This window comes from Oryx dammah, unplaced genomic scaffold (assembly GCF_014754425.2).
Source record: "Oryx dammah isolate SB20612 unplaced genomic scaffold, SCBI_Odam_1.1 HiC_scaffold_6, whole genome shotgun sequence".
NCBI lineage: Eukaryota > Metazoa > Chordata > Mammalia > Artiodactyla > Bovidae > Oryx > Oryx dammah.
Genome location: NW_024070190.1, coordinates 33480235 through 33505746, shown reverse-complemented (window position 1 = coordinate 33505746; position 25512 = coordinate 33480235). Strand labels below are relative to the sequence as shown.

The 25512-nt window shown below is 44.4% G+C and overlaps 1 protein-coding gene and 1 pseudogene across 1 annotated transcript in view; both read left to right on the top strand.

Moving 5' to 3' along the window:
• Nucleotides 1–25512, top strand: part of LOC120865178 (core histone macro-H2A.2) — a 53186-nt gene that overhangs the window by 20515 nt on the left and 7159 nt on the right. Inside the window, exons 2-7 of the mRNA XM_040242192.1 lie at nucleotides 913–1144; nucleotides 14944–15050; nucleotides 16308–16505; nucleotides 18117–18227; nucleotides 19638–19737; nucleotides 23420–23509. Of these exons, the coding sequence (XP_040098126.1) occupies nucleotides 973–1144; nucleotides 14944–15050; nucleotides 16308–16505; nucleotides 18117–18227; nucleotides 19638–19737; nucleotides 23420–23509 (778 nt within the window). The 5' untranslated portion in view covers nucleotides 913–972. The remainder of the gene's footprint in view (nucleotides 1–912; nucleotides 1145–14943; nucleotides 15051–16307; nucleotides 16506–18116; nucleotides 18228–19637; nucleotides 19738–23419; nucleotides 23510–25512) is intronic.
• Nucleotides 3242–6703, top strand: LOC120865180 (annotated as a pseudogene).

The window sequence follows — 25512 nt, the reverse complement described above, 5'->3', positions numbered from 1 at the left end:
TGTGACCCATGGGCTTAGTAGCTCCTCTGCACGTGGAATCTTCCCAGACCAGGGAACGAACCTGTAGCCCCTGCGTTGACAGGCGGATTCTTATCCAGTGGACCACCAGGGGAGTCCCAAAATCATTTCCAGTGGGCTAAAATGAAGATGTCAGCAGGGCTGCTTCCTTTGGGATGCTCTGAGGGGAGAATCCCATTTCCTGCTATCATCCTGTCTGTCCTCTCATCTCCCTCCCTTCTTAGAAAGACCCTTGCAATTACATTAGACGCACCCAGATAATCCAGGATAATCTCTCCCACTTAATCACATCTCCAAAGTGTCTTTGGCCACATGAGTGAGTGAGAATCGCTCAGTCATGTCTACCTCTTTGCAACCCCATGGACTGTAACCCGCTAGGCTCCTCCATCCATGGGATTCTCCAAGCAAGAATACTGGAGTGGGTTGCCATTGCCTCCTCCAGGGATCTTCCCGACCCAGGGATAGAACACGTGTCTCCTACATTGCAGGCAGATTCTTTACCATCTGAGCCACCAGGGAAGCCTATGAAAAGACGTTTCTGAGTATAAAGACAGGTCAGCTTAAAGAGTATCAGCAGATAACATGCTTGAGTAGCCAGTTCACAGGTTCTGGAGATGATGAAGTGGGTTTCCCTGGAGGCTGACCACCGGGTATCCCTCTCCTGAGTTTCTGTGGCGTCTCCTACAGAGGCTGGGCTGGCTGGGTGGGATGAGGAGTTGTTCATGGGTGGGCGTGCCTACACCCAGCTCCCCATCTGCAGCACCCTGCAGGGGCAGCCAGGTCTCAGCTACCTCCCCGGGGCTATCAGGTGGGTCGCAGGTGCTCTGGGGCTGCACTACTTTTCTCAAGCTGTCGGCCAGTCGTCTTCCTCACCCTGCCATCTTTCCTTTCCAGCATTGAGTCAGTGCCCGGAGGCCACCCTGTAAAGCAAGCTGCGAGGGAAACTAAGGCAAGATGTCGGGCCGGAGCGGGAAGAAGAAAATGTCCAAGCTGTCGCGTTCAGCCAGGGCCGGGGTCATCTTCCCGGTGGGCAGGCTGATGCGGTACCTGAAGAAAGGGACGTTCAAGTACCGGATCAGCGTGGGTGCTCCCGTCTACATGGCCGCAGTCATCGAGTACCTGGCAGGTAATGTGAACACGCAGCTCAGGTAACCCCTCCCAGGTAACCCTCCTCCCCCTCCCCCCACCCCTACACCCAGGCTGGGCAGGGGAGCCTTGATTCGCCCTGTGGCTGTCTCAGGGTCGCTGTGGGGGTTATTGGGGTTTGGGGTTGCCTGATTGACTAAAACTGACTCTTGCTGGCTTTAGGGAAGAGGACAGAGGATCAATGTGAAGGAAAGAGAAACAAAGGGACTTTTCTAGACCACCCCAAGAGAGGTGTGTCTTGCTGTATACAAATGTAATACGTAAATTTCTAGGCTCCCGCAGGAGACAAACTACAGGGAAGATAGGGGCTTGCTATTCATTTTGCAGGAGAGTTTTTCACTTTTACTCCAGGGTCCTCGCTTCAGTACTCCTGCTGTACTGAACTCGATGTCCATAAATAATGGACTCAGTGTCCATAAGTAACGTTGACTCTGGCACTGAAAGCATCTTCAGTTGGTTCTATAATGCCAACAATATTTTAATTTTACTCTCCATTACAGAGGTGGTCCTCTGTCTACAGATACATTGGAAATAGTTTCCTATGTTGGTTGCTAAGATTTTTTTTTTTACTGAAAGATGACATTTTGTTGTGTGTGGTCTCTGTCTATTTGAGGACTTAAGCTTTTTGGTTGTGGCTCTCTTATGTCTTAAACAGAAATCAAACTTCACAGTATCAAAACATATATACATATATAAAATATATAAGTATAAAAATACATAGGAAGAAATGTGATTAGTTCCTTGATAGGTCATTTTAGCCATCAGCAACAATATCCCTGACTTTGCCCAAGGTTAACAGATTCTCCAGATACCAGGGTTAAATCCCAGTTAAGTCCATGGGATAACTCTCCAAACTGTCTATCCGGGAAGCCGAGCTCCCTGCAGCGGCAACATGACCCAGCTTCTGTCACCAGCTCCCTCTTTCCCTCCTGCTTCTCCTTCAAGAGCGGCCTCTTCCTTCTCTTTATCTACTCAGTCCTGTTCTGCCCTCTTGGTCCCCCATCGCTCACCAAGCAACACTTACTGGCAGGAGGTTTGCTATGATCCACCCATGAAAACCTCCTCCCCTTGGAGCTTCCATCAGGCAGACCTTGGCATCTTGAGTCTTTATCTTTTCATGAAATGCTGGTTCCTGAGCAAGAAGTTTTTTGGGAGGATCCTTTAGGAGGTTAGTGAGAAGGGCAGGAGGGATCTGAAAAGCAAACCAATCAAGTGTGATACAGCAGTGCTTTTCAAAGTGGGGGTTGCTCTGGGAATCCTGTGGACAAGGTCAGGAGTAAGGCCTGAGACTCTGCATTTCTAACATGCTACAATGCTGCTGATGCTGCTGGTCCAGGAACCAGTCAGAAGAGTGAGATTTTAGCCAGTCTTTCAGCAGCAGGAATACTTGTTTAAAATGCAGATTCCTGGCTGCACAGACTATACCCCTCAGGGTCTGATTCATTGGGTCTGGAGTGGGACCCAGGAATTTGATAGGAAAAAAATCTCCTGACTTGGAGGGAGAGGAGGGACTTTGAAAGTGATGACAGAAGTTTTAAAACAACCTATCAGGTCCGTATCACCCACTGATGCAAGAAGACCCTGAGTAACCCAGAGATGCCATAGCCTCCAAGCAGGGAGCCAGGATTCCCTGAGGTTCTTCAATCCCAAGCCATGCATTTTCTACTTCAATACACTGCCCCATTACACTGTTTGTATAATCAAAATAATTAGTACCTCCTGTGCCTCCACTTAGCCAAAGCCTAAACTGTGCGTAATAAAACAAAATTTGGCCTTTTCAATCACCAGAGACTCTCTTCTTTGGTTCACATGTGTTTGATGAGAAAGCTTATGTTTTCCTCTCAAATTTCCTTTCCAACAAATATTGGCCAAGCCTCTATGTCAGTGCACACAGTAAGTCCTTAGACTTTTTCCTGGTAATAGCATTGGGCTGTTTATATGATTTTTCATTTATTTTGGCTTACTTCCACGAGACGCTATAGCAATGCATATTATAGCCTGAATGTCACACTCTGGACTTTGAGACGGCACATCCGTGAAGACTGATGGTGTCTCTCAAAGTAGAACATCACCCATTTTCTCATAGTCCTTCATTCACTCAACAGATATTTATTGAGCACCTACTATATGCCAGGTGTGGTTTTAGATGCTGAGGATACAGCAGAGACCAAGGCAGACAGGAGTCCCTGCCTTGGAGCAGAGTGCATTCTGGAGAGAGAAATGAGTGAACAAATGGGTCAAGAAATGAGTGGAGTGTATGTGCTGTGTCAGATGGTGATACGTGCTCTAGGATGAATAAAGCAGGAAAGGAGTGAGGCTGTTCCTGGAAGCTGGGAGCTGACGGGAGGCCCACTGAGGGGGCTGGCACCTGAAGGAGGCCAGGAAGGGGCATGTGGGGTGGGCCCTCGGGGCAGAGGGAAGCAGGTGCTAGGAGTGTCTGAGAAGCAGCAGTGGGGACGGAAGGCTGGGGCTGAGGGAGGGGCTCAAAGTGTAAAGGAGGCCCGAGGGACAGTGGCTGGTCGTGGAAGGAGAACTTGTCATGAAGGGTTTGAGCAGAGGTGGAGCAACCTGACCTTGCAGGCAGAGGGATACAAGGCCGAAGCAGGGAAAATGGAAGTAAGTTAGTTAGTTGCAGAGATCCAGGTTAGAGATGTGAGGCTGGGGAGCAGCCAGTGAAGCTTCTGAGGAGGGATCAGAGTACTGAGGGATTTTGAAGGCAGAGTCAACAGGATCTGCTGACAGGTTGGACATGAAGTGTGAGAGACAGAAGGAGGAGGAGCACCCGGAAGGATGGTGTTTCCAATAACTCCTTCCCAGGGCCAGCCTCCAGCTGTCCTGGGTCAAATGGAGAAGATGGAGCGGGGCTTCTGGCTTCTGTGTGTCCTTTCCATCCCTTCCATTTGTGCTTTTTCCTCCTCTCCAAACTCAGGCTGGAGTTGAGAGCAGGGGTTTAGATGTCAGTTTAAATCTGGTTTCTCAATTTACCAGCTCCATTACCTTGGACTAATTCCTTAACCTCTCTGATCTTTGAGTATTTTCAGAGCTAAGCTCATTTAACTTTGTTAATGAGCCACAATGTATGTAAAATGTCTGGTGCATAGGATGCACTCAATAAATGCTTATCCTTCTCCTTTCTCTTCTATGAAGAGCTGATGAAATCATTCAGGGTAAAGTGTAATGACTAATTCCATAAGGGTGGTTTATTTGGGGGCTGTATTGCATTTTAATGAGACGAGGAGTTTAAGCCAAAAGAATGAATCATTGCTGCAGGCCATTGGTGAATAAGTAAAAGGAGGATTTCTGTTAGCTGTTGTTTTGTTTTGTTTGGGAGAGGGGCATGAATTGACTTTGTTTAGGGAAAGGAGTTGAAAGTGTGAAAGTCTCTTGTCACCCTTGAAATGACCTTCAACATTCATGACAATATTGACTGAGTTTCTCCTTTGGACCAGGCCTTGAAAATACAAAGGAAGACATATAGATGTGGTCCTGGGTTTACATTCTAGCAGGACCAACGAACATTAAACACAACAAAAAAGGGACTTCTCTCGTGGGCCAGTGGTTAAGACTCTACACTCCCAATGCAGAGGGCTTGAGTTCAATTCCTAGTCAAGGAACTAGATCCCATATGCCTCAACTAAAGATCCCGCATACTACAATTAAAACCTGGTGCAGCTAAAAAACAAAAAACAACACAATAAGATGGTATGCCTGTGGGCAGGGAAGCTAGAGGAGCTTTGGGAAGCAGGGGGAGGCTGCCTAATATCAAGCAAGGGCTATAAAGATCTAAATCAGGTTCTCAATCTTGGTTTTTTAACAAATTGATTGATTTAAAATCCTGATGCCTGGATCTTACTCCCAGAGATTCTGGGATAATCCCTGGGCATCAGGATTTTTTTTAATTTCCCCAAAAGATTCTGATGGGCAGCCATGATGAGTAATTAGTAGGAGCTGGATAGACTCAGATGGGTTGTCAGGTTGCGGAGAAACGAGAATGAAGATCGAAGTTTAGAGGGAGTATGTGGCCCCTTGCAGGACCTGGAGGCATTTCTGTGTACGTGGAGCAGAGCTGGGGAATGGGGAGGGTGAGAGATGAGATGGGGGAACAGGGGACAGGGCTTTGAGGGCCACGTGAGAATGTGCACATTTTGCATACTCGTGCCAGGAGAAGGCATTGAAGGCAGGAGGTGGCATACTGGGGCCCTTCAATATCCATAATGGAAAAGAACATGAAAAAGAATGTACAAGAAGCCAGTAGGAACCTGAAACGTCTTGTAGTTGTCTGAAGATTCTTCAGTCACTATGTCAAGCGACACAGATGTTTCTCTTTTCTTCATTTGGTGCAGATCAGGGATCTAAACTTACCCTAAAAGCCCACTGTTTGTCCCCACTGGAATGGCAGGTTTGGCAGCAATTGTTGCATATGGATTACATAGATTGAAAAGCAGGGGAAACACTAAAATGTCTGTTCACCTGACCCACATGCGTGTGGCAGCCCAAGGCTTTGTTGCGGGAGCAACGACTCTTGGTATAGGCTATTCCCTGTATCAAGAATTCTGGGCAAAACTAAACCTCAGAAGAGGAGATGCCGTCTTGGTCTTGTTGGTGGTGCTTGCTTTAGTTAGACATCTCATATTGAGCTCATATGTTTATACTGAAAATAAATTGTTTGGGTCAGACAAGAACATGGTAATTTGAATATTGGCTTCCTTTCTTGCAGGCTTGATTTGTGTGGTGACCACGTTACTGGTGACTAGTTCACTAGCTAGGTCATTCAGGGGAGTCAGATCAGCACAAAAAAAACATGTCACTTTTAAATACACTTGATAGCGGTACCTGTCCACCTTCTTAAACTCTTCTGTTGAAATTAGTTCCAAAGAAGACAACATGCTAATCCTGAAAATGTTCCCAGTTGCTGCAGAATATCATATGCTTTTGACGTAATGTAGGAATCCTATTTACCCCAGTTAATTTAACTTTCTGACTGCCTTGTGGACTGAGTTCTGTTTTAAGGGCTGGTTGGCTCTTGAGGAACCCTTTCAGAACAGTGCATGGAATACAACGTTATAAACCTCCCTGCAAGTCTGTGTGTGTTTTTAAACCAAACCTAAAAAGCTGGTAACAGAGCCACTTTGGAATAGTATTTATTTTAGAATCGTAGTTGTAAACATGAGAATAACTTAAATTGTAGATCCCTTTTAGCTCTTCTGTAATTGCAGAATTATATTTTGCTGCTGTTATATTAGAATAATTTTAACTGTTATTTTGAAACAAATGTGTATTTTAAGTGCTAATGCAAAGGTAAATGAAAAACACTTTAAAATGTGTGCAGTATGTTTATTTTCTCCAAAAAAATCATCAACTAAATAAAATGCCTATAATGGAAGTGATTGATGAGCAAGCTGGTTTGGTCAGACATTATACAAATTTTGGTATATCACAGAATGCTTTGCTGTACTTGTGAAATTCTCTTGTCTAACTTGAGTTTACATTCCATGGTGATAACATGGTAAATGTAGTGTTATTAAAGTAAATGAACACACACAAAAAAGAATGTACATATACATATGTGTAACTGTCACGGCTTACAGCAGTAATTAACACAACATTGTAAATCAACTATACTTCAATTAAAAACTTTTTTTAAGAAAAGGGTTTTAAAAATAGCATGTAAACTGGTGGGAATGCAAATTGATTCAGCCACTATGAAGAACAGTATGAAGATACTTAAAAAACTAGTAATAAAACTACCATATGACCCAGCAATCCCACTACTGGTCATATACCCTGGAAAAACTATCATTGAAAAACACACATGTACCCCAGTGTTCACTGCAGTACTATTTACAATAGCCAGGACATGGAAGCAACCTAGATGTCCATGGACAGATGAATAGATATAGAAGTTGTGGTACGTATATATAATGGAATATTACTTGGCCATGAAAAGGAACAAATTTGAGTCAGTTCTAGGGAGGCAGATGACCCCAGAGGCTGTTATACAGAGTGAAGTAAGTTAGAAAGAGAAAAACAAATATTGTATATTAACACATATATATGGAATCTAGAAAAGGGTGCTGATGAACCTATCTGCAGAGCAGGAACAGAGACACAGGCTCAGAGAACAGACTTTGGACACAGCAAGGGAAGGAGCGAGTGGGATGAACTGAGAGAGCAGAACTGACATGGATGCATTACCGTGTGTGAAATAGACAGTTAATAGGAAGTTGCTGTTAGCGCAGGGAACTCAGCCTGGTGCTCTGGGACAACCTAGATGGATGGGATGGGGGCGGGGGGCGGGGGGGTGGGTGTGAGGGAGGTTCAAGAGGGAAGGGACATGAAAACCCATGACTGATTCATGTTGTTGTATGGCAGAAACTAACATAACGTTGCAAAGCAATTATCCTCCAATTAAAAATAAATAAAATTTTAAAAAATAGCATGTAAAAATGCAAAGTCATATTTCACAAATCTTTGAAATTCATGAACCATTCTTTCTATTAAGTAAAACTGTACCAAGAAATTATCCATATTTTAAAGTCCATTTTAATTTTTCCTGGAACAGATCCCCCAATTTCATAAAATCTATTAGAATTTTAAATATTTAACAAATAAAAATAAAATCTATACCAAATGGAAAAAAACAAAAGAGTGGGTGCTACTTAGCCAAAAAAAAAAGGTTGCACAAATTTTCAGGCGCTTGGGGAGCAATAGTAGTTGGCCTTGCCTGATTTCTCTGGACTGGCTGCCTGGCTGACCCGAGGTTCACACGTCATTATGACTTTAGAGCCATAGGCCATTTCTGGTCCAAACCTATGGGGGAGGTTGCACACTCCAGCAGCAAGTACATGTTGGACTGCTCATCTAGAAACATCCACCAGCCTCCGAGAATGGACATCACATTCATAGTTCAGTTTATCAATCTGTAAATGCTGGCCCAGTTTACATCTCTGATGTAAGTGAGGGAAATGGACTGAAAAGGCAAGCCCAAATTCTGGAAAAGAATTTTGTATCCATCAGCAATGTTATCATGTAAATCTAAGATATTGAGAATGAGTAATTTATAATCATTTTACAGTGAGAAAATGTTCTGTAATTATTTTTAATTGACTGGACAAATAGGCCTTAAAACAGTGTTGAGTGACTTCCCTGGCAGTTCAGTAGCTACGACTTCATGCTTCCACTGCAGAGAGCATGGGTTCAATCCCTGGCTGGAGAACTAAGATCCCACATGCCAGTGAGCATGGACAAAGGGAAAAAAAAAAAAAAAAAAACAAGGTTGAATTTGAGAGCACCTCATGAAATCTTCATGTAACTGAGAAACCTACCATTTACACATCATTTCCAGACAATTGGGTCTATCCATTTAACACCAATGAGTAAATTTAATTCATAGCAGGAGAGATAAGAAAGCCTTCCTCAGTGACCAATGCAAAGAAATAGAGGATGACAATAGAATGGGAAAGACTAGAGATCTATTCAAGAAAATTAGAGATACCAAGGGAACATTTCATGCAAAGATGAGCACAATAAAGGACAGAAACGGTATGGACCTAACAGAAGCAGAAGGTATTAAGAATACATGGAGTGAGTGAAGGCGCTCAGTCGTGTCCGACTCTTTGCAACCCCATGGACTGTAGCATACAAGGCTCCTCTGTCCATGAAATTTTCCAGGCAAGAGTACTGGAGTGGGTTGCCAATTCCTTCTCCAGGGGATCTTCCTGACCCAGGGATCGAACCCGGGTCTCCCGTATCGCAGGCAGACGCTTTAACCTCTGAGCCACCAAGGAAGAATACATGGAAGAACCATACAAAAAAGATCTTAATGACCAGATAACCACGATAGTGTGATCACTCACCTGGAGCCAGCCATCCTGGAATGCTAAGTTAAGTGGGCCTTAGGAAACATCACTACTAACAAAGCTAGTGGAGGTGATGAAATCGCTCACAGTTGAGCTATTTCAAATCCTAAACAATGATGCTGTTAAAGTGCTGAACTCAATATGCCAGCAACTTTGGAAAACTCAGCAGTGGCCACAGGACTGGGAAAGAATGGCAATCAACCCAATCCAAAAGAAAAGCAATGCCAAAGAATGTTCAAACTACCGCACGATTGCACTCATCTCACACACTAGCAAAGTGATGCTCAAAATTCTCCCAAGTCAGGCTTCAACAGTACGTGAATCGAGAACTTCCAGATGTTCAAGCTGGATTTAGAAAAGGCAGAGGAGCCAGAGATCAAATTACCAACATCCGTTGGATCATAGAAAAAGCAAGAGAATTCAAGAAAAACATCTTTATTGACTACACCAAAGCCTTTGACTGTGTGGATCACAACAAACTGGAAAATTCTTCAAGAGATGGGAATACCAGACCGCCTTACCTGCCTCCTGAGAAATCTGTATGCAGGTCAAGAAGCAACAGTTAGAACCAGACATGAAACAACGGACTGGTTCCAAATCGGGAAAGGAGTACATCAAAGCTGTATGTTGTCACCCTGCTTATTTAACTTATATGCAGAGTACATCATGTGAAATGCTGGCCTGGATGAAACACAAGCCGAAATCAAGATTGCTGGGAGAAATATCTGAGAAATATCACCTCAGATACACAGGTGACACCACCCTTATGGCAGAAAGCGGAGGACTAAAGAGTCTCTTGATGAAAGTGAAAGAGGAGAGTGAAACAGCTGGCTTAAAATTCAACATTTTAAAAACAAAGATCATGGCATCCGGTCCCATCACTTCATGGCAAATAGATGGGGAAACAATGGAAACAGTGAGAGACTTTATTTTCTTGGGCTCCAAAATCACTGCAGATGGTGACTGCAGCCATGAAATTAAAAGATGCTTGCTCCATGGAAGAAAAGCTATGACCAACCTAGACAGCTTATTAAAAAGGAGAGACATTACTTTGCCAACAAAGGTCCATCTAGTCAAAGCTATGGTTTTTCCAGTAGTCATGTATGAATGTGAGTCAGTCTATAAAGAAAGATGAGCACCAAAGAATTGATGCTTTTGAACTGTGGTGTTGGAGAAGACTTGAGGGTCCCTTGGAGTGCAAGGAGATCCAATGAGTCCATCCTAAAGGAAATCAGTCCTGAATATTCACTGGAAGGACTGATACTTTGGCCACCTGATATGAAGAACTAACTCATTAGCAAAGACCCTGATAATGGAAAACACTGAAGGCAGCAGGAGAAGGGGACAACAGAGGGTGAAATGGTTGGATGGCATCACCGACTCAATGGACATGAGTTTGCACAAGCTCTGGGAGTTGCTGATGGACAGGAAAGCCTGGCGTGCTGCAGTCCATGGGATTGCAAAGAGTCGGACACAACTGAGTGACTGAACTGAACTGATTTAACACCAAACTTTTTTTAATCTATTGATTTTTTAGTTTTTACATTTGGGTTTGGAAAAGATCACTTTGGCAGCCAGGATCACATCTGTGGTTGCACAGGTTGTACGCTGCACAAGGACATACATTTAAGGTAGTAGCACTCACATCACAGACCTCAAAGAACTGTATCTTATGAACATTTCCAGCAGATGGCGGTAAAGCGTCTTGTCCTAACAAAAGCAGGGCAGTCCAGCATCTTGAGGAAGGGGCATCTTTTTCTAATTTGCACAAAGATGCCATCGGCCTGTGCTGGCATTTTTGGCATGGGTCTAGAGGAAGACAAAACCGGGGACAGGAAAACCACTTAGGCAGCCACCACAATTATATGGGCTGGAGGAGAAGAGAGCTTTAACTCAGGTAATGGCAATAAGTTTGGAGAAGAGAAGAAAAGGTGTGTAAGACTGATGAGGCCAAGTGAAGAGAGGGAGAAAGAGAGGTAGGGATAGAGAATGACTCCAGGTCTGTGTGTGGATGGAACTGCCAGTCCCAGGGGTGATGGGAAGAGCCTGTTTCTGGGAATGATTTAGATTTGGGGATGTGGTGAGTTTTATTTACCTGCAGAATACCCAGGTGACATCATGGCAGGGCTGAAGGGACAGATCTGGTGACATGGGAAGGAGGATGGAAGCGGGTGCTGTGACTGAGAGAGGTTTCCCCAGAAGACTGCGCAGCCTGAGCAGAGCAAAGCTCCCAGACCGGGCCCAGCGACACCGCCACCTAATGGGCGGGTAGACAAACGTGCAAAGGTGAGGGCAGGAGATGGTCCTGCGTTCTGGTATTTCCCATCTCCTGTGAGCTGAGCTGTCCATTGTTGGTTTAGATTGTGTCCAGAATGAGAGGACATGGGCTCTTCCAAGAATAATGTGCGTGATGAGCTTTCCTGCATCCTTTTTGGCTAAGAAATCATTCTTTTTACTATCAGTTGTATTCCAGATGGTTACTGTGACTAGAAGTGTGACTTGTGAGAAGTGAGCGGTTTGCTGTAGAAATTTCCAGACTTCCCATGGAAGTCTCCACCACTTAACAAATTATGATCTTCCCACAAATTTTGCAGTGAAACATTGTGTGCCATATAAATTCAGTTTTTCTATCGACTGCCAGTTCGCACAAGATACTTGTATTCCCAAAATCAATAAAATCACTCAGGAGTGTAGCAAACTTTTATAGTTGACATGAATATTTTTGTCATAACAACATTTGAAAATATTAATAATGATTAACATTTCAAACATTTAAATGGTGAAATCTGCCCCAAGGAACGCTTAGGCTAAACATCCAACAGAGAAAAGAACTTCTAGGTCTAGATTTTCTGCTGTGTATTCTTTTTTTTCCTCTTTAAAGAGAAAAAGTTCTACCTCTGCTTTTGCACTTGAGCACACAATCAAGCTCTTCCTTCCTATAAATTATTTCGGAAGAGTTAGTCCAAGAGCCCAGCTGCACACGGGCCAGACTCACCTGTGGGCCTGCATTGCGCCTTCTAACAAATTGCTGCCTTTAGCCTCTTCCTGTGGCTGTGTGCGATGAGGGCAGATTTTCCCTTTGAGAACCCAGTCTTTGCATCTGTCTGTCAAGCTGAAAATAACGTGACCTTTAGGGGCTTCCTGAAGGCTGCAAGCATGGGCTGCAAGCTTCCCATTAGCCCTGCCTCTCATACTGATGGTTAATTTGATAAACCCTGGAGACGATCCTTAACTGCCTCCTCTAAATGCTGGTGACAGAGGCAGGACAGTTACGGTCCATGATGCTAAAAGAAATTCACCTATTCAGAAGCTTAAAACTCAGAGGCCCATTTCCACCATCTAGACAAAGGGGTGAGTGGAGTGCTCCTTCCTCCCAGGTTTGGGGCCCCTAGGATCAGCAGGTATAGGAAAATCCTTTAAATTGTGCTCAGTGGGGTGCTATACATTTCAACCTAGAGTCATAACACAAGCTACTTGAGTCATAACACAAGCTACTTGTGAAGACTTTACAATGACACCTCTTTTGATGGGTTCCCTTTTGTATAGTTTGATTGATTGATTGATTTCTTTGGCTGTGCTGAGTCTTCTGAGTGGGCTTTTCTCTATTGTGGTGAGCAGGAACTACTCTTCTTTTGCAGTGCACGGCTTCTCATCGTGGTGGCTTCTCTTGTTTTGGAGCACAGGCTTTAGGGCACTCGAGCTTCAGTAGCTGTAGTACATGAGCTCAATAGTTGTGGTTCTCGGGCTCTAGAGGCCAGGCTTAAGAGTTGTGGCGCACAGGCTTAGTTGCTCCGCGGCATGTGGAATCTTCTCTGACCAGGGTTCGAACTAGAGTCTCCTGCACTGGCAGAAAGATTCTTTACCACTGAGCCACCAGGGAAGCCCCATTGGGCACCCTTTTTAAAAGAAAGAAAGGTTGGGCAACAATCTGAAGGCAGCAAACCATGTTAGATATCTAATATGGCATTCATTTCAAATGCTCTTGTGTTCCATTCCCAACAAGGCTGCTCATATTTTTCAAACCACAGTGCCTCAATCTTTGATTCAGAAAACGCTGTGATTGTGTAAATGAATTGTTGGTAAACACCATATTCCTTGCTTAATAACCTGGAAAAGATGTGAGAATGAATTTGCAGTGATTTAGTGCTTTTCATTATGGAAATGCCATATAAATATTTAACTCTAATGCTTATTTTATTCTAATTTTTTGTTAATCACATTTGCTTAGTTAATATGGCGTATTTATGCCAACTTTTTATTTTATTGCCATAGATTTTATGAATGATGGCAATTGCATGTGTTGTTTTATTTGAAATTGGGTTGATTGTATAGACTCATGCAAAATTGTCTATTAATTTTAGGGCTTAGTATATATGCCATTGTACCAGCAAATCCCCTCAACACACACACGTACACACACACCTGCACACATACATTACAACACATTCATGCACATACAATTCTCCCCACCCCACATATAACACATTGGCACTTTGCCTCTTTCTCTAGGGAAGGAATTCTTTCTAGGGAAGGAATTTTTTTACAGGCTCATTCATACTTTTGAAGGCAGACAAATTTGATTTAGCAAAACATTCTTCTAAAATTTAGAAAGAATAAAAAAAAATAATAAAACAAAGGTGGAAGGAGAAAGCATTCAGGAGTATAAACCAATTCTATGGTTTAAAAAAAAAAATTTTTGACTCCAAAATTTTGATAGTATGTGAAATACTTTTAGGAATATTCTTTTCTTTAAACTTTTTCACATTTATCAAATGATACGTTTGCTAAAGTCAGAGCCATGGTTAGGTCCTGAGGGATATGTGAAAAACCCCTGGGGCCCAACAAACCTCCCTTCCTAGGTCTCAAAGGTATTTCCGTTAGGAGTTTACCTTTTAGGTTAAGTAGTTCCTCACCTCCTGAGTATAAATCAGTTCTTTCCATCCACTTTCCTTTAGGACATAAGGGACCAGGGGCATCAAGTGAAGAGGAAGGAGATTCTGAAAGGGGTCTCAGCTCTCCTCAGAAATGGCTGCACAGTGAAAGAAACTCGGGTTTTATGTTAGGGTTATGTTTTAATAAGGGTTAACTTCTGCTCAATGTGGGTTTCCCTGGTAGCTCAGAGGTTAAAGCATCTGCCTGCAATGCGGGAGAGCCGGGTTCGATCCCTGGGTTGGAAAGATCCCTTGGATGAAGGAAATGGCAACCCACTCCAGTATTCTTGCCTGGAAAATCCCATGGAGAGGAACCTGGTGGGCTGTACTCCACGGGGTAGCAAAGAGTCGGACACGACTGAGCGACTTCACCTTCTTTCTGCTGAATGTGGCTTAAACAAGACAGTTTCTTTTTCTCTCATACAAAAGAAGTCTATAGAAGACAAGGAGGCTCCACGGTCATAAGAGATTCTGGTTCCTTCTATCTTGTTGCTCTGTAATCCACTTCTTACTCTTGGACAAAGGTGGCTGCTCAAATTCCAGCCATCGTGTCCTCAGTCTGCCAGTAAAGAGGGAAGAAGACCACTGTCCTTTCATTGATGGATACTTCCCAGAAGTACCATGCAACACGACCAGATCTTTGTCACATGACCACATTTATCAACAGGGGAGATTGGGGAATACTGTCTTCATTCCTGTGATTATGGGCTCAGCAAAAAATTAGAGGTCTACCACTAAGATGGGGGAGAATTAATGTCAAGGGACAGCTAGAAGACTTTGCCACAGGATCATATATCAGGTCTTTCTAAAATATCTTACATGTCTGTGACCTGAGTACTTTTCAGTTTTCTGGATTTCTTTCCAGTCCCAGACATAAAAATCGCAAATAAGTAAAAGTGATCAAACTCAAAGACCATTTCCAAAGAAAAGCTTTGGAAAGCTCAGACCCCATTCTATGATTGCCTATTAACACTCCCTTGAAATTTCAGCGGAAATTCTAGAATTGGCTGGGAATGCAGCAAGGGACAACAAGAAGGCCCGGATAGCCCCAAGACACATCCTGCTGGCTGTTGCCAATGACGAGGAGCTCAACCAGGTACGTCTGAAGCATTGATACCAGCCACCAAATGGATTTGCCAAACACATTACTGCTTGTGGACCCAGCTGGTTAGAAATCCTTCCTGCTGTAGTGCCCAGTTACATCTACACTGAAACATTCAGATAGTGTAGGACTGAGATTCAAAATAAAATTGTCTCTGGAATAGACTCCATTATATATTCTGAATCTTGCCAGAGCTTCGCTTCCTCTTTAAAAGCAAGCTGTGTGTATTGCTAGGGGAGGTGCGGTACACACGTGTTCTTCTCTTTACAGTTTCCTCACCCAAACTTTGTTGATGATTTATTCTGATGAGGGCAGAAGTGCCCTTCTTTCTATTATCAAAACTAACCCTTTATACTTTAAAACTGATTCCAGATCAAGTAAATTCCCACCTTCATTCCCCCCACCGAAGATGTGTGAGGTAGCAGGTAGATAGTATAAGAACTTTCATTTATATTTGTTTTCTGGTCTTATTTTTTCAACCTGTTTGTGGCTAAGAATCAGTTCCTATTTCCAATCCAACATGAACTGATAATTTCCAAAACTAAAATAAAAAGTAATTACTAGAAAAATTAAAAGACAAAAATATACAAACTACCAGCTACAATTTTGTTGTTACTAGATCCAATAGATAAGCAATAACTCTATCAACTTATTAGACACTTCCTCATGATTTCTGTACCGCTTTTGCCACAGATGGGTAATAATAGCTTATGGACTGGCCCTGGTTGCAGACCACACTTGGAGTGGCATTGCTATAGAATGTGCAAAATGTATTAGTTCATGTCGATTAGTTAGAGTAAACAGATATCCATTGGGAGGTGCATGGCCAAACATATTTTACTGGTGGAATGCATGATCAAAGGAGTGAGGAAGGTTGTTAACTGAGTCTAGCCCTTGCATTAACCTTTGAACCCCACTTTGTCAAGCTGTGCTCCTACGTCTGAAGCTCTTTATCCTCTGTTATGTCTGGAATTTCTGAGCTCTGGGCAACATCCCTGGTTCCACCCTGTCTACGCTTTCATTTCACTTTGCTTGTTTTTTTTTCCATACAAAATTGTGGATTGCCTTGATACCTACAGAGAAAAGCCCTACCCATGAGACAGGGAAAACCAGTTAAATCTCATGTATCCTGCAGTTTCTTTGGAAAGCAGAGACCAGATTTAACATGTTCTTTGCCAGCAGTTAGAATCATTTTTAATCCAGAACCAACATGCTCTTTGCTGTCTGAGCTCACACATCATCTCTCTTCAGCTGCTAAAAGGAGTCACCATCGCCAGCGGAGGCGTCCTGCCCAGAATCCACCCTGAACTGCTGGCCAAAAAGCGAGGGACCAAAGGCAAGTCAGAAACCATCCTCTCCCCTCCCCCAGAGAAAAGAGGAAGGAAGGCCACGTCAGGAAAGAAGGGGGGAAAGAAATCGAAGGCTACCAAACCACGGACATCCAAAAAGGTAAGCCTAGTGGTACCTGTGAGCCCCAGACCCTCATAGAACAGGAGGGAAGTTGAACCATCCAAAGAGGAGGATGTTGCCAGCATCTCCAAAGGACTGGGGACTTGCCTCAGTCTGGTACCGTGGTTGGGTGGGGGGAGGAAATGATAGGAATGTCTGTGAAAAAGAATAAAGAGGGGACTTCTTGGCATCCCAGTGGTTAAGACTTCACCTTCCACTGCAGGGGCGTGTGGGTTCGACCCATCCCTGGCCTGTGACGCGCGGGGATGACCCATATCCCTGGCCGGGAAGCTAAGATCCCACATGCCTGGCAGCCAAAAAATCAAAACATAAAAGCAGAAGCAATAGTGTAACAAATTCAATAAAGAATTTAAAAATTAGCTACATCCAAAACATCTTAAAAATAAATAAGTAAATAAAGAGATCAGCTCAGATAATCATGTAGGGTCTACTAGAGATTTCCAACCCCAAAACATGGTGGTTTTCATGTTTCTGGACCCCTTCCACTGCCCCCACCAAAATCTTTGGTGAGAGATGCTGGCCTGGAACACTACTTCCCACCTCCCCCATGTGGCATGCTGACACATCTCTAGCCTTCCACAGAGAGTCATCCAAGTTCAGCCACTGGCATTTCAGGTGTTTGGATAACCTGATATGCTACGTAGCTATTAACTCAGAGATACCATTTGTGGAGTCATATTTTTCATATGCTGCCCAGTACAGCAACTACTAGCAACATTTGGCTATTTAAATTTGAATTTAAATTAATTAAAATGAAATAAAACTCAGTTCCTTGGTTGCTCCAGCCACATTTCACATGCTTGACAGTACCAAGCAGCACAAAGGTAGAACATTTCCACGAGGGAAGGAAGTTCTGTTGGACGGCACTACTCTGGGGTTTTCAAGTTTTCATTCCTCGGACCTCTGTGATGACTAAAAAGATGACAAAAGAGTTCATTTTTCGGCCGCTGTGCCCCAGGGAGTCCTGGAGAGAAGGGAGATTGAACAGTGTACTATGAATGACCCCAGCCTCCATAAGGTGCAGGTGTTGAAAAGAGCAAGAATAACATACCTGTGTCCAGGTTTGAGTAAGGACTGTGGGTGCATAAGAATCCCTTGCTGCTGCTGCTACTGCTGCTGCTAAGTCGCTTCAGTTGTGTCCGACTCTGTGCGACCCCATAGATGGCAGCCCACCAGGCTCCGCCGTCCCTGGGATTCTCCAGGCAAGAACACTAGAATGGGTGCCATTTCCTTCTCCAGTGCATGAAAGTGAAAAGTGAAAGTGAAGTCGCTCAGTCGTGTCTGACTCTTTGAGATCCCATGGACTGCAGCCTACCAGGCTCCTCCATCCATGGGATTTTCCAGGCAAGAGTACTGGAGTGGGTTGCCATTGCCTTCTCTGAAGAATCCCTTAAATACACTTTATTTTTTGTAGTATCCTTTTTTCTCCAGATTGGAATCCCTTGCTTCCCTCGATGAAAAACAGTAGAACCTAACACCTGACCACTTCCTTTTATATCCAACGGGGTGGTTACCAAGGGAAAGACTTAAAAGCCACTTTGGGCTTTTTCTGGATGATTTCTCATCTGTCCTTCTGGTTTCTACCAACAGTCCAAACCAAAGGACAGCGATAAAGAAGGGACTTCAAATTCCACCTCTGAAGACGGGCCAGGGGATGGATTCACTATCCTGTCTTCTAAGAGCCTTGTGCTAGGGCAGAAGGTAATAAAGAAAGTTGTAATGTGCTGCCATAAAGCATACTGCATTTTCATAACCTACTGTTTACAAGCAATGATGCCACCTTCATCCATTCCTTCCCTGTATAACTTTCACTCTGGTCTTGTATTCATTTTTAAACTAAAAAGCTATGCTGTGGCAATGTCTGCATTGTGAGGATAAACAAGCTCTTTAGTCCTGAGAATTGTTTATGCTGACATTGGTCAGCCAGTGGATCTTTCTGCTCAGTATCTTTCTGCTTCCCATGTCCCAGTTATTCCTGTGCTCACCAAAAACAAATCCAGGGCTAACTTTCTCAACCAGCCTTTGGGAGGCCTGCTTTACATGGTGTGATGTAATTTATCATGAAAAGAAAATAGAAAGATATGTTCCCTGAATATCCCTGGTGTTAGAAGTGAATTATTTGCCAATAATTCAGTCTGCTTGCCTTTCTAGGCTGCAGAAAGAAAACAAACTGGGTTATACATTTGAACAGTTTTCAGCAGCACAACAGCAGCCCCTGCCGAACATGCAGATAATTCATTCCCACAAGCATAACAGACAGTTTATCTACTAAGTCAACTGGGGCTGCAATAAGACACCTGTGGAAAGAGTCAGTTAATCATCTCAGGTAGCAAAATGTTTGCAGCCTGACAGTGGTAGAACCTCTTTTGAAGCCACTGGCAAGAGCATGTTTTGAGAAGCGCATCAAAGTTACTAATTGGTTACTAATTTATCACTGATGAGAGCAGGGGAGCAAAGGGTGGAAGTTATGTCCGCTCTAGGGGCTGTCCGTGGTTATGATATGATTCGCTTTCTCTCACTTAAATAGGGGAGCAAGAAGTTCTTGCTTAGGTGGGGAGATGATGGCGAATGGTTTCCATTCCACTCAGTTCACACATTTCCACTCAGGGCAGCATTTCACAAGTGTGGCTCCAGGGTCCCCAAAAGACAAGGTGGCCATACACAGGCAGGTCAGAATCCCGGAGCCCATCACTTCTCTCCTGCAGAAGTGGTTGACTTTGCGTCCCTGTCCCCAGAGGTCTGTGCTGCTCTGAAAAGAATGCTGGGAACTGAGTAGCTTCTTGCAGGAGCTACTCGGAAACTACAACGTCAAACACCAAGACCACCCAGAAGAGAAATGAGGACATAATCTATAGGGAGAAGAAAAGGAAGGGAGATCCCATTCCTGTTCCTGGAAGAGGAGGCAGATTTGTTGCGTGCTGCTAACCTCAGGGTGAATATCAAATCCACTGAGCTCAAAAGAGCCTACTGAGAACCACACACCAGGGAAACTTGAGATGGTTGTTCCATGTAGAGCCTTTTCTGTTGGCAGTCAGTGAAAGAATGCACAGATGTGAAGGTCTTCCGTAGGACTTATCTCGCCCAACTCTCCATCTTCTCTTCCCAATGCAGCTGTCCTTGACCCAGAGTGACATCAGCCATATTGGCTCCATGAGAGTGGAGGGCATCGTCCACCCAACCACAGCCGAAATTGACCTCAAGGAAGATATAGGTAAGGTTCTGAGACTTCAGGAGAAGTGCCTTAGAATAGCTACTGTTCTGGCAAGTTCTCGTGAGGCTGGTCTCTGTCAGCTGGAGAACCTCTGCTTGGCGGACCCTGTTAATCAAACTCTGCCTTTGTGTTTAACTGAACAGCATTGAAGTATTGGGACTTCCCTGGGGCCTCAGACAGTAAAGAATCTGCCTGCAATGCAGGAGACCCAGGTTTGACCCAGGGATCAAAAACTAATTTTTTTAATATGCATATATTTTTGAAATTTTTATTGAAGTGTTATACAAAGACAGACCATTAGTGCACAGCTTGATGAATAAAACTGTGTGACCAGCATCGTGATCATGAAACAGAACCTCGCCAGCCCCTCACAAGGCTCCATCCCTCGTCCCAGGACCATTTTCTCCGAGGGTAACCACTATGATGTCCTCTGTCTTTTTTGTTTGCTTGTTTGTTTGTGGCTGTGCTGTACAGCATGCAGGATCTTAGTTCCCCCACCAGGGATTGAACCCACGCCCCCTACAGTGGAAGCACAGAGTCTTAACCATTGGGCCACCAGGGAAGTCCCTACCACTAGCCTGTCTTCTAATAGCATAGATTTTATAGAAGTCGTGCAGTAGGTCTCCTTTTGTGTCTGGCTCCTTTAGCTCGACTTTGTGAAATCCACGCATGTTGTTGAGCTTGGTTGTAGTTCATTCATTGTCTTCACTGTGCAGTGTTCTGTTGTAGGAATATAACAGTTTGTTGATCCAGGGTGCCCCTGGTGGCACTGGGGCCGTTCCAACATGGGCTATAATGAGTAGTGTTACTCTAAGTATTGTTGTGCTTGTTTTGGGTAAACCTGTACATATATTTTAAGCTGCAGTATTGAGAACACCTCTGGTAAAAAGGAAATTGACATCTGGAACAAGTTAGTCTGTCTGTAAGGCTATACACAGCCAGTGGATTGCCCCCTGTCCCACCAGTGGGACCAGGCTAAGTGGAGGAACCTAGGAAGGTAACCTTCCTGACACTAGAAATAATAAGATGGCAACTAAATGGTCACCATCTCACCCATTTTTACAAGACAGAAATGAGTAAAGAAAGGGTTTTGTTCCTGGGATAGAGGGCTTGCTCCTGAGGTAGGTGATTTGGGGTGGATACTAGTAGCTCAGCCCTGGATGGCAGCATCAGGGGCCCCAGGCTGCCAGGCTCACCTGTGTGTCCCCTTTGGCATCAGAGGCCACTTGCTTTGCTGAAATGGAGATACGATAGCACTGGGTGGGAGAAAACACAAAAAACAAACAACAAAAACTAGTATTACAGAGAAATAGGGTTTCTCTTGCACATGGAGATGGTGAAAACTCCTCCACGCCTCAAACCCAGCCCAGGCTCTACCAACTGCCCTCAACTCACTGCGTTCGGAAAGCCTCCCCCTACTGGCCTTAATCTGGGAGCTCTGCCTTAAGTGTGTCCTAGGACACGACTGAGTGACTTCACTTTCACTTTTCACTTTCATGCATTGGAGAAGGAAATGGCAACCCACTCCAGTGTTCTCGCCTGGAGAATCCCAGGGACGGGGGAGCCTGGTGGGCTGCTGTCTCTGGGGTAACACAGAGTCGGACACGACTGAAGCGACGTAGCAGCAGCAGCAGTGGCTCAGTTGGTAAAGAATCTCCCTGCAATGCAGGAGACCCCGGTTTGATCCCTGAGTGGGGAAGATCCCCTGGAGAAGGAAATGGCAACCCCACTCCAGGATTCTTGCCGGGAGAATTCCATGAACCGAGGAGCCTGGCGGGCTACTGTCCATGGTGTCACAAAGAATCAGACACAACTGGGCGATTAACACTTAAGTGTGTCCTAGCTTCTCACACAGAGAAGGCAATGGCACCCCACTCCAGTACTCTTGCCTGGAGAATCCCATGGATGGAGGAGCCTGGTGGGCTGCAGTCCATGGGGTCACTAAGAGTCAAACACGACTGAGCGACTTCACTTTCACTTTTCACTTACATGTATTGGAGGAGGAAATGGCAACCCACTCCAGTGTTCTTGCCTGGAGAATCCCAGGGACAGGGGAGCCTGGTGGGCTGCCGTCTATGGGGTCACACAGAGTCGGACATGACTGAAGCGACTTAGCAGCAGCAGCAGCAGCAGCTTCTTACAAATAAAATGTTTATTTTTTAAAGTTTTACCTTCTTTTTCATTTCTACAGTATTTGCATTTTTATATCAGGAAAACAATAAAGATAGCTCTATTTTTTAAGTAGTAGGTGATAGCAGAATAGAAAAAAACACTAGAATTGGAACAAAAACTCAAGGTCAGATCCCAAACCCAGTGGAGGTTCTGAGTCCTTAATTTTTTAAAAAGATCATCAAGAGTTCATGTCATTGAGACTGCTTTATGAACAAATCAACCCCTAAAAAGGTCCTTTGAAGAGTCTGTGTCAATTGCCAACAATATAACTTGTACCATAGACTTACTTTGATAGTACTCATAATGGTATCACTTCTCCCATTTTATGCCTCTCCTTCTGTTTTTTCTTATGCTTCCTTTTTGCCTTCAAGAGGGATCAGTCTTTTATATCTCCAGTATCCTTTTCCTCTACAGTGGAGACTTCTTCTAAATGAGATATCAAGTTAAGAAATAAAGACATAAGTTGAAAAAAAGAAAACTTTATTTATCTAACCCTAAACCTTAAAGTTATAAATACTTTTGTTTTCTTTGCAGACTTTTTTTTTTTGGCCACACCACGGGCTCCGGCAGTGAAAGTGCCAAGCCCTAACCATGGGACCACCACGAAATTCCGTCTTTGCAAACTTCTGAGGCTTCTTGTTTATTGTTGTATTTCTGGGCCATTTTTTAAATTTCTAATTTGGGAGTGAGGCATTCTGCATCTTCAGAGCAGCCTCTTTGCCTCTTCCCTGTTCGGACTAAAGGGCCTAGACCTGCCTCAATAGCTTCTGCTCCTTGTGCTCATTTCACATTCCACAAAGGCAAACCCCTTTGACTCTCCAGACTTATAGTGTGGTACAGTTACGGAAACAACATGACTGTGTTTCGCAAATATTCTTCCAATCCAGCTGTGATTTGGGAAATAATTCCTATGATACATTAGAAGCAATAGTAAGTGAAATAAAATATTAAATAATTCTTTTAAAAAAAGTTTGCTAGAATCTAAGTACTGTTGGATAGAAGCACAGGGACCCTTGCCACCAGTGATCACTGGCAACCAGGATTTAATTTTTTAATTTTTGAGGTTTATTTATTTATTTATTTACTTTTGGCTGTTCTAGGTCTTTGTTGCTGCACGAGAGCTTTCTCTAGTTGGAGAGAGTGGCGGCTACTCTCTAGCTGGGGCACACGGAGTTCTCACTGCAGTGGCTCTCTTGTCCCAGAGCACAGGTTCTAGACGCATGGGCTCACCAGCTCTGGAGCACCGGCTCAGTAGTTGTGGCTCATGGGTTTAGTTGTCACGCAGCATGTGGGGTCTTCCCGGACCAGGGATTGAACCCTTGTCCCCTGCTTTGGCAGGCAGATTCTTAAGTGCTGGACCACCAGGGAAGCCCGGTAACAGGATTTAATTGTGAAAGTTGATTGCTACTTTCTAAGCACTTTCTTAAGACGTAGTAAAACTGTTAACCAGTGTAAATTAATGGCTTTGAAAAGGGCAACCACAATGGCTTTCCGCTATTGTCCTTCACAGGTAAGGCCTTGGAAAAGGCTGGGGGCAAGGAGTTCTTGGAAACGGTAAAGGAGCTTCGCAAGTCCCAGGGCCCTTTGGAAGTAGCTGAAGGTAAGTGTGGAATTGGGTCACGTCCCCAGCCACCTTCCCCCCTAGCAAGACATGATTCACACACATTCAGTTCACAGAGCAAAACAGGTCACAACCAGTCAGGAAGGTGTTTTTTAGCATCTCTCAGATAATTTGAGCAGGCCCACATAGATCATTTCATACTTCATGGGGACTATAAAGTATCTGGATAGTTCAGGCTAATTGGCATTGTCAGCTCACCCAAAAATGGTCTAGAATGGCTGGGTAACTTTCTGTGTGTGCGGAAAATGCATGACAGAGTTTACCACTGTGACCTTTAAACTTGTGCAGTGGCATTAAGTATACTCAGCACTGCTTCTCTGTCACCGCTACCTGGTTCCCAGAACTTGTTACCACCTTCTGTAGCAACTCCACATGGATTGAGTAGTCACATCCCTCCCCCAGCCCCTGACAACCACCAGTCTGCTTTCTCCTTCTATAGATTTGCCTCTTCTGGATATTTTATATAAATTGAATTGTATAATATGTGATCTTTTGTGTCTGGCTTCTTTCACTTAAAATGTTTGGAGGCTCATCCATACTGTAACTGGTATCGGTGCTTCATTCCTTTTTAGGGCTGAATACTGTTTCGTTTATCCATTCATCACTTGGGTTATTTCCACCTTTGACTTCTGTGAATAGAGTTCCTCTGAACACCTGTGCACAGGTTTTTGTTTGTTTGAACACTTACTTTCAAAGGTAACTTTTTGACATGTGGGTCCGACTTCAGATCTGTGTTCACACTACCTCCAGGGACATCTAGTTGGTGCCAAGTGCTGCCCTGGGGTGGGGGCTCCAAGGACAAAGAAAATGCACTCCTGTCCTCCAGCACTAGACAGTCGAGAAGGCGAGACAGACACAGAAGTGGGGCGCAGAGAGGGAGCCATACACTCTGCTTGGGGAGTTGGGGAAGTACCAGTGAGGATGCGAGATCTGTGTGGGGGCAAGGACACTGTGGGCAGTAGGGACACAGTGTGAGAAGGCAAGCTCAGGAGCCGGCAGGGAGGAGATGAACAGCAGCCAGAGATGGGCCTGGCCCTCGGGCTGTGCTAATGGTCTGGGTTTGACTCTGTATAGACTAAGAGAGGTGCTTTTGAAAATAGAAGCTGGGGAATGTCACGATCAGATTTGATTGCAAGAAAACTTACAGGGCTACTGATCAAGAAAGAACACATGTCCTCACTTTACAGTCTGCACATACCACTCGTCATACGATGATAGATAGAATTTCCTTTTTAAAATTTTAAGACATTGGACTTCCCTGGTAGTCCAGTGGCTAAGAATCTGCCTCCAGTGCAAGAGGCATGGGTTCAGTCCCTGGTCCGGGAGGATCCCACATGCCGTGGAGCAACTAAGCCCTTGTGTTATAGCAATTGAGCCTGTGCACTGCAACAGAGAAGCCCCTGCAATAAGAGGCATGTGCACCACAATGAAGAGCAGCCCTTGCTTGCCACAACTAGAGAAAGCCCTCGCACAGCAGCGAAGACCCAGCACAGCCGAAAATAAAGAAAAAGTTTTAAAAAAATTTAAGACCGAGGCACGCTGACATAAAACATAAGCATCCATGTAGACAGAGATAGGAGAGCTGCAAGCAGCATCAGTGAGGGGATGTGGGAGCTGGGCTGCAGTTCTGGTAATATGCAGAGAAATCAGGAAGTCACCTGCTGAGGGAACTAGAGTCACCTCACACTTGGAAGGGACGCGAGCCAGGTTCCCTGCTGAGAGAAAGGGCTGGGTGAAACTCCCAGCCCTTACAGGAAGCCAAGGTTCTGCCCGACACCTTGGGCTCTGGCTCGTGTGAAGTCCATTTTCTAGAGTAGCAGAAGGGTGCAGAGTGCCCCTCACGCAAGCCCAGGGCCATGTCACGCATCAGCTGAATGCCTGCATCTACCCCATCTCTTGTATAACTGAGAGACGGCCCTGAATCGTCTGTGGAAGAGAGGATCCTAACTGGGGGTCTGGGGGAAGCACCTGCAAACTGCCTG